The following is a 9641-nucleotide window of genomic DNA, read 5'->3' on the forward strand; positions in this document are numbered from 1 at the left end:
TCGAACCTAGGTCCTCTGTAAGAGCAGTCAGATTCCCCTGGAACTGGAGTTAAGGTTCGTAGCTGTCATGTGGGTGCTGGGAATCAAACCCAGGTCCTCTGCAAGAGCAGTCAGTGCTCTTAACCGCTGAGCCATCTCTCCAGCCCCAGCCACTCATTTTAATGAGGAATTTTCCCCATTAACACCTAAAGATTCCAAGAAAAGTTTGCTATTGGACCTAGTTTCCATATATTCAAATAATACAAAAAGCAAGGAAAAAAGCTGTTTACTTAGTTTCAAAAATTCCACTAGACAATTCTTTTTTGTCTTTTTGAGACAGGGTCTCCCTGTAGCCCCAGCTGTCCTGGAACTCACTATGTAGACCAGGCTGGCCTTGAACTCAGAGATCCGCCTGCCTCAGCCTCCCAAGTGCTGGGATTAAAGGCGTGCGCCACCACGACAATTCTTATTTTTAATGTCCACTCTCTTCATAGAGAAGATAAGAAATTTCTGAAGTCCACCTTCATATTCTTTTCAGCTTCGTTCTGACTAAGCAACATTTTTAGTTGGGAGAAGTGTTTCTTTCTTTTGCTCCCAGTCCTTAAGGAGCAAATGGGTGTTGACTGCCCAGATATAGGTGTTCTGTAAAGACAAAAGAGGACAAATAGACCACTGTTAACCACAGTGACAAATCTTGCTTAGGTAATTGCTACCCACTCTGCACACACCACCCAGTGCACTCACTATGTGGGTAATATTCTACATTACAGCACACTGCACTCTAGCTGTGTATGGGCATTAGCTGTACTCAGTACAGTAATTCTCATTAACAATAACAAAGCAACAAAAACGCATGGAATTTCAGGCTATGGCACCATTTAGGAGGTATACTGGAGGACTCTAGACGTTCCTAAGGTATCTGGAAGATACACTCAGAAGCAGAATGTTATCAGGTCTGAGGTTTTTTTTTTTTTTTTTTTTTTTTTTAGGTTTTATTTTTATGTGTATAAGTGTAATGCCTGCATGTGTGTAAGTGCACCCGTGTCAGGCAATGCCCACAGAGGTCAGAAGAGAGCATCAGATCCCCTGGAACTAGAGTTACAGATGGTTGTTAGCTGCCATGTGGGTGCTAGGACCTGGGTTCTCTGCAAGCACAGCCAGTGTCCCTAATCACTGAGCATCTCTCCAGCTCCTCTGAGTTCTTTTTAAACTTGACATCAAGATTCATAATAGTTCTAAGCGGGGACTTATCCCAGCACTTGGGAAGCAGAGGCAGGCGGATCTCTGTCAGTTCAAGGCCAGCCTGGTCTACATAGTGAGTTCCAGGACAGCGGGGGATACAGGGAGACCCTGTCTCCAAAAGACCAAAAAAAAAAAAAGTCCTTCATAGCTGCAGATCACTTCATTCTCCCAAGTGAAAGGCTTCAGTATAGAGAAGGGTACTATTCCACCACAGGACAGGTGTGAGCCCACCAGGCCTACATTCTGGTGTTTTTAGATCATGCTAGGTATAAGCGACATGCTCTATAAACATCCATGGACTAAGCCTTTCCCCATCAGTATGAACTTTTATGTGTGTGGTGGGACCCAAACTCAGGTCCTTATGCTTGAACTGTCTCCCCAGCTCCCCAAAGGCAAGTAAATTGTTTTACAGTTAGTTTCTTTTGTACAAAATGTTCTAAAATCTCTCATATAGTTTGTATGGAACTAAATTTGAACATAATGACTAAAGTACTGAGGATTCCTAAAAGAAAAACTTGGTGTCATTGGATAGATTTCTAGAAGAACTTGTGATAGAGGAAACAGTAACAAAGGTTTGGAGCAGAAAAACATATTGTGGGTGGCACATGGGGTAAGGTGAAGCAGTGAATGGGCAGACAGGTACAAGTTTGGGAGGGCTGGGATACATGCAAGCATCTGACCCACATGCAGCCAGACACGAAAGGCTGCTGATCAGAGTCAAGCCTTAGTAAGATCTTCCTGAGAAACTTCAGTCCTGACAAAAGGTCTTAAGGATCTGACTCGGCAGGCAGCACAGACAGAAACCAGCAATGAGGACTAAGGTGTCAAGGCTCACAACTGATCTGCCTTTCCAGGAGAAAACACATAGAAGGGCATGTCTGTTCAGTTACAGAATGTAGAGGTGGGAAGACTCTCGAGGTTAGCCGTGGGTACGTTGATGGGGGTTGGGAATATGCACCGGAGAGACTGACGTAGTTCTATTTGGAAGGCACTGATATAAGAGGACCAAACATGGTTAATATCAGACAACCAAGGAGAATGGAAGAAAAAAAGGGCCAAGGCAGAAGTGTATATTAAACAAGAGAAACTACAACAAATGAAACTTCAAAACAGCTGACAAATGAAGATACCTGAGAATCGAGGCCGGGCTCTTGCCTTTGGAACCAGACATGTCATGCCTTAAGTTTGTGGTACCTGCAGTCTTTCTCCTTGGTGTCTTTGGGCTGAGTTTATCTGCAGGAGTGCCAGGAGTGCTCTTCAGTGCTGACAGGAAGCTTCTACTTTTACCCTGATGTCTCACTGTCCTGTTGCATGTTTTACAAGTAATCAGCTGCCACAGAGAAAAGTATGGTCCCATGAGTTGTCTGGCAGCTGACCCCAGTAAACCACAGTTCCTGAATTCTTATGTAACAGGGCTACAGAGGCAAGTTAACAGGCTGTCCCCTGGGAGCTTGCAGTCTAGGAAGAGTCAGACAAGGCCAACTAAAAATAAGAAAAATTTCAGTAAGAAGATATTGGTTAAGCATATTTAAAAGACTTTTCACAAAAGATAATGGACTCTACTTTCTCAATATAAAACTTTTGGGGAAACTGGGTAGGAAACACACTATTTAATGTTGGGTGTTCTTTGTTAACAGAAGTAGAGATTATCTTTTAAAATATTTATTTCTATTTTATGTGTATAGTGTTTAGTCTGCATGTATAGAAGTGCATCACTTGCATGAAATGCCTGCAGAGGCCAGAAAAGGGCCGTGGAGCCTTTACTGACAGTAACCATCATGTAGGTGCTGGGAATTGAACCCAGGTTCTCTGCAAAGCATTGTGTGCTCTTTAACTGCTGAGCCAGCTCTGCAGCACCCAATTTATTATTACTTTTTTACTGGTGAATTTGCTGGTTAATTTTCACAATAAAAATAGCAGAATATCACTGGAATTTTGATTAGTTCCTTCAAATCTTTAGTGATTCTGTAAATAATAAAACCAAATGAGTTCTCATGGTCTCACACCTTTTAATTTCCAGAAATTAACTTTCTTTGTAGGATTAATCCTTAAGACCTGGTTCATTTTTTAGCTAAGTGCCTTTTCTAAGTGTCTAATTTACAGTACACAGAATCCAGCCCATCACCTCAGCAGGATTTACAGACTGCTTAGGTGAGAGATACTCAAATGTTGACGCACAAACAAATGCAAATGGAAGACCATATGTTAAAGGCCTGTTTGCCTTAAAAGTTTTTGGAAAGAAGCTTATACAGTTAGAGCAAACATCCCCAGCACCTTTCTAGGTGATCTCTGATTAAAATACATCAGAGGGCCAGGCATGGTGTGCGCACCTTTAATCCTAGCACTGGGTAGGCAGACAGGCAGATCTCTGTGAGACTGAGGCAAGCCTGGTCTACATAGTAAGTTCCAAACCAGCTGGGACTACAGGGAGACCCTGTCTCAAGAAGACAAAGTAAAATAAAAACAAAACCATCAGAAGCTTTTATCTATTAGGAACATTTTCCAAGTATGTGGCAGTAGTATGTTTTTTTTGACAGATGGAATTCTCCAGAGGCAGGGGGATCACAAGTTTGAGGTTACCTTAGGCTACATAGCAAGACCCTGTCTTGGGCCAGGCCTAAGCTATCATAATGCTCAGTACCCAGGAGAGCCTCTACATGTACCTGAATAAGTCAACAATGTTGGCACAGAGTATACATGATATAAAATATACCTGATATTGGCCTCCAACTCATAAGTCATAAGTAATTTGTTTTATTCCACTTTGGATCCTCAATACTAAGAACTGTGTGGCATATAACAGATGCTCAACAAATGCTTTAGAATGAATACAAGATGCTCCCCCCTTTGCTGGGTGCAAGTAACTACACACTGAAGCAGTGACACTAATCCCCACACACCAGCTGCGTATGAAGTGTCAATAACTGGAAACGATGTGGTGAGGACTGCAGGGCAGCTGGACCCAGTCCTCAGATCTGAGAGTAACTGTGTTTAACAGTGAGAAGAACAGGAGTTTGCCATGTCTGGGTAGTTATAACACACACAGATCTACTGTACCCTTGATGAAGCACTAAGACCCACATATACTGCTATAAATTTGAATCATTGTTAGACTGATTCTTAACTTTGAAATTACAGTTCAATCATGTATACTGGAACTGAAATCTTACCAATACGCTTTTGGATTCTTTGTACTTTTTCACAATTTTTGCTTCTTTAAAACTGAGTGTATAATTTCTTGCTTCTCGATTAAGAAGCTTTTGTATTTTGGGTGTTATTTTGGTCTTGGGTTTCAGACGTACTCTAGAGTTATCCAGAACCAACAACTGGAAACAGTATGGACACGCTTCTTCAAAAGTGCTGTTCTCATCTAAAATTATAAAAATGAAATGCAAATCGTGTTATCAAACAGCTGACAGCATAAATAGGAATACATTGATAGCATCAGCAGATATATACATTCTCTTGAGACAAACTCCAGATATAAAAATTCATAAACATAAACTGGCAATAGCTTATTTTACAGAATCATAATTTCATCCATTCATTCCTTCAACAGAGGCAGGTCTCCAACCTTTGCTACCTTGCTCATTTGTTACTAAGTTTAAATGAAGGCTACTATGTTTCAGCCATTTCTTGACACATTTACCACAGTACAAATCGCACTGGAGTTTTCTTTCCTCTCTCCATCCTGCCTCTTGTAATCAACACAACCAAAACGTACTGAGTACCAAGTGTTGAACATTATGCTAAGTTCTAAAGGAAGCACTATGGGGCTGGAGGGATGGCTCAGTGGATAAGAGCACTGGCTGTTCTTGCAGAAGACCCAGGTTCATATCCTAGCACCCACATGGCAGCTAACAACCATAATTCCAGTTCCAGGGATCCCACGCCCTTTTCTGTCCATGGGCATTGCACAATATAGGTGCACTTGCATACATGCCCGCAGTACACACATACACATAAAATAAAGAAAAACAGAAAACAGCACTACCACAGAGCAGACAGTTTGTATGTAATTTGGCTCTGCCAAATGTAAAAAATCACTCCTATTTACTGAATGACTATGGTCTGGCCTGACCTAAGTGTTGGAGACACAGCAGTGAATAAAGGACGACCATTTGTTGGACAGATGTGGTACAACAGCAAATGTTAAATGCTGGGAAGAAAAAATTAAGATGGGATCAGAGGGTGATGGAGCTATTGTAGTTTAAATAGGGAGGCTAGGGAAGCCTTAAGCAACAAGTGACATTTTCAGGGAGAGTGAAAACAGCCGTGTGAGATTAAGAGTTCCAGGCAGGATAAGGCAGCAGGCCAGGAGCTGAGTGAAGGAATGGGAACAGTATCAGAGAGGCTATGCAGTCCACCCTGCACAGTCCTGTGAAAGAGGAAGCAATTCATGACAAAAGATGCATGCTCTAGCCTCGCTTTCTAAAAAAACCAGGATCACTGGCAGCTTGCTGAGTTGGAAACAGAGTGCAGGAATGCCTCCAGCTGTTGGCTGTGACCCAGGAGGGATGCATAGATGGCTTGGACCAGGTTGCATGCAGTGGATGTAGGAAAAGTGCCCTGGTTTGTGAGGAACTTTAAAGCCAACTGTGATCTGGCATTGTGGCTTGGAGGCCAAGGAGGGGAGCGGCTCTTAGGGAATCCAGAAGGCCCCAGGGTAAGGACGGGGACTGTTTACAAAAGGGGAAGAACTAGTCTTTCAAAAGAAGTCAAGAAAGCATTCAGATTATGAGTCTAGAATTTGGAGGCGAGGTCTAGGCTGGAATTTGGAAGGTCTGTATATTAAGCCAGAGAATGGATGGAAAATTGACAGCCAAGGAGTGTAGCTTGGAAAAGGGTCTGAGGACAGAGTCCTGGAACATCACATTATTTGGAGGTTAGAGGATCAGGAGAAAAAGCACTCGGACGAAGTGGAGCAAGAGGTAGATGAACCACTCGATGATCTGCAAGCCCGGTGGGAACTTCCATAACACTGACACGCGTGGGGCTAGGCAGATGGCTCTGAGGGTAGAGGTGCTTGCTGCCAAGTAGGACGACCCCAGTTTGATCCGCAAAACCCCACACAGCGACAGGAAATAAGCTACACACAGACACACAGCAACTAATAAGTAAATGCTAAATGAATAATTTTCAAAGACTGATGCATGCCAAATGCCAATGACAGGTCAAGACAAGGCATCTGGATTCTTCTCCCACTGCCAAGCCTGTAGCTTACAAACGAGAGGCCTTCCCTTTCAGAGCACCGTGCGGAACCGAGTAGAACGAGACGACCTGGGCCGTGCCCACCGCGGCCGGCGTTCTCCTTACCGTGAGACGAGCTGTAGGCCCAGCTGCAAGAGAGAGAGCGTGAGCAGGGGCAGGCCAGGAGCGCACCTCGGCGCCCGCGCAGCTTCAAGGTAATGTTTCTGGCGCATGGCCGCCGCAGTTCCAAACCGCCCAAACCCGGCTAATGAAGCACACACCGGAAGCCCGCTTCTTTAGCGCCTCCATCCGGCCTCCACGCTCAAGCTCCCTCCGGAAACACACTCTCTCGGCCCAGAGGTTCCGGCGTCCTCCGCATCATGTTTGCAGTTCCCCTTGTGACTCGTCCCTGCCCGACGCCAAGCGAGCTTAGGTGCAGGGCCGTGGTCGCCCCGCCCCGCCTCGGCTTCCTCTCTGCCCTCGAAAATTTCTAGCCGTCGAAAATTTCTGGGTAGTATAACCTGGTTTAAGTGAAGGCTCGTCAATTAACTATCAGTCGTTTTTCTAGTGATTTCTTTCACTCACATTCTTTAAAAAAATTACCCATCCAGCCGACATCCACCCATCCATCCACCCATCCACCCACCCATCCACCCATCCATCCATCCACCCACCCACCCATCCACCCATCCACCCATCCATCCACCCACCCATCCATCCATCCATGTATCATGTATCAGTGGTTTGCCTGCGTCTGTGTAAGTGCGCCATGCCCTTCCAATGCTCTTAGAGGCCAGAAGAGGACATCGATGTCCCAAAACTGCAGTCATAGTGGTTGTTAGGCTTCACGTGAGTGCTGGGAACTGAACCCAGGTCCTCTGTAAGAACAGCCTGCGCTCTTAATGGCTGAGCTATCTCTCCAGGCCTTCCCCCCCACCCCCCATTTTGAGACAGGGTCATATCATGTGGTCCAGGCTGGCCTCCGGCTCACTTTGTAGCCCAGGCTTGCTTTGATCTCAGCCTCTTGCCCCAGTCCCCCGAATGCTGGGGTTACAAGTGTGCACCATCACACACACGTTCCAGACTCTGATCCGTTTTACCAACTGATTAAGGCAGAAAAGAAGGAAAAAGCACACAGTTCCAGTCTTTCCTCGTGCTATCCTTCAGCCTGTTCTCTGTCTCCTAGCATCACACTCCTGGATTCAGATGCCTCTTTGGCAGCCCTGCTTGAATTGCAACTTGTCTTCTCAGTGACAATGTGGTCAAAATAGCACTCTTGATTTCCATCATGGACGGCCCAAATGCCTAGTCTTTGTTCTCGGACCTGAGCACTGCTCCTGCCTTCTCGTTCCCAGGACTTACACTGGTCTGCCTGCAGTCCTGACAGCTCCCTCTGCCAGCAACCAATCATGACTCTGCACCATGCCCAGCATTTCAAGAGAGGAAACATAAAATGTACCATTACTCTGACACAGCCCTCTGTACCACCATGCCCAGCATTTCAAGAGATGGCCCTAGACATGGCTGTGGTGCTCCATGAGGTGGGCAGAGGGCAGATGCTGAGCACTGGCTCAGCAGAGGCATAGCCTGGGGGGCAGGAGACTCTGTGATGTTGGTGATGGGGAAATGCTAAGGACTGTATCAGAGTGATGGTACATTTTATGGCTTATTCTATCATACTTTTAAGAGGATGATTTCCATCAATGGGTTAATAATGGTACTTTAAAAACTACCACATTGCATTGAGAGCTATTCATCATTTTGGTAAATAAAAGAAAACAATTCGTCATATAGCCTATACTTTTTTTTTTTGGTCTTATTGAGACAGGGTCTCCTTGTAGCCCTAGCTGGCCTGGAACTCGCTATTTGACCAGGCTGGCCTTGAACTCACAGTGGTCTGCTTGCCTCTGCCTCTTGAGTGCTGGGATTAAAGGTGTGGGCCACTGTCTGTGGGACGTCTGCACATTCAATGAAAGGAAATTTGTTTTTATAGAAATAATCCAGCTAATAAATGGGGCACATGGTGTGTCTTTAATCCCAGCACCTGGAATGCTGAGGCCAGAGCATCATGAGTTATAAGTCAGCCTGGGCTACATAACAAGAACCTGTTGAGAGAAAGAAAGAAGGTGGGGGTGAAGGGAGGAAGGAGTAGTTCAGCTGATAAATGAAGAGGGAACCACTGAATTTAACTATCACCATTGTGCAACCCTAATGAATGAACCATTCTGGATGCTGAACATTGCAACGTGGAGCAAGCAGACATGCACGAGTCTCCTTGTGAAGGAGCACAGCACCATCTGTGAAGTAGTCTTGCCAGCAAAGGAGGACCCAGAAGCCAAATGAGAGAAAACACAGAGGCCAGAGAAACCCATTGAGCCATGCCAGGGGTTACAGCCTGGGAAATTCAGATCGTATGAAACTTTGTAGTATATGTAACTGATTTCTTCAACTAGCACATAAAGCAAAGAGAGGAGAGAGAGAGAGAGAGAGAGAGAGAGAGAGAGAGAGAGAGAGAGAGAGAGAGAACAATAGAACAATTTAAAAGGTCTTGAAGACAGCCTTTAGGCAGCCTGGTGCCAGCACCTTTCCTGGTCCCCAGGAGCCCTCTGGACCAGGTCCTGCTCTCATATCCCTTTGCTTCCTGGGTTGCACAGTCTCCTGTGTCCTGGTACCAGCACCTTCCCTGGTTAAGTCCAGCATGCTTAGTGCGCCTTGACTCCCCCAGCCTCTTTCATGCTCCCAGCTCCCCCACCGAGTCTCTCCTCCTAGGCTGGGTACAGGCCTATTTCTTGTCTTGGCACCCCAGACACCGGGATTAACCTCCCGGCCCAGAGACACCACTGCTTCCTGGTCCTTTGCATCTGGACCTACCCAGTTCCTCCCTGTGGGCCCCCAGGAATCCCCTAGGCCTGGTCCAACCTCACCTCCCTTTACTTCCCTGGGTGGCAGAGCCACCAGCTTCCTGAGACCAGCATCTATCCTGGCCAGCCTAGCCCCCAAATTCTTGAGGGCAGCATCTTTCCAGGAGGGACCCATACCTTAGGAGAAAGCCTGATATCATCTGAGCCTCATCTCACTTGGGCCTCACTTGAGAACTCATGAAGACAAAAGCAATTAGGCCACTCCAATATAAAACCAAAAGAGAGAACCTGAAGCCTAGACCAACCAGCTTTTCATGCCCAACAAGTAAACCACAAAGGCACATAAAGTTTACAAAAAGAAGCAGATCT

At 45.6% G+C, this 9641-nt stretch overlaps 1 protein-coding gene across 1 annotated transcript; it reads right to left on the reverse strand.

Annotated features, from left to right (window-relative positions):
• Positions 1-248: 248 nt before the first annotated feature.
• On the reverse strand, positions 249-6735 carry CUNH18orf21 (chromosome unknown C18orf21 homolog). Its single transcript, XM_029563296.1, has 5 exons — positions 6693-6735; positions 6462-6560; positions 4392-4591; positions 2352-2551; positions 249-621 (listed from the first exon to the last, which is right to left on the reverse strand). The coding sequence occupies exons 1-5, from the start codon at positions 6718-6720 to the stop codon at positions 468-470; spliced, it is 681 nt and encodes a 226-aa protein (XP_029419156.1). The 5' UTR covers positions 6721-6735; the 3' UTR covers positions 249-467.
• Positions 6736-9641: the final 2906 nt, after the last annotated feature.

This window comes from Nannospalax galili, unplaced genomic scaffold, assembly GCF_000622305.1.
Source record: "Nannospalax galili isolate Female #2095 unplaced genomic scaffold, S.galili_v1.0 scaffold15, whole genome shotgun sequence".
Taxonomy (NCBI): domain Eukaryota; kingdom Metazoa; phylum Chordata; class Mammalia; order Rodentia; family Spalacidae; genus Nannospalax; species Nannospalax galili.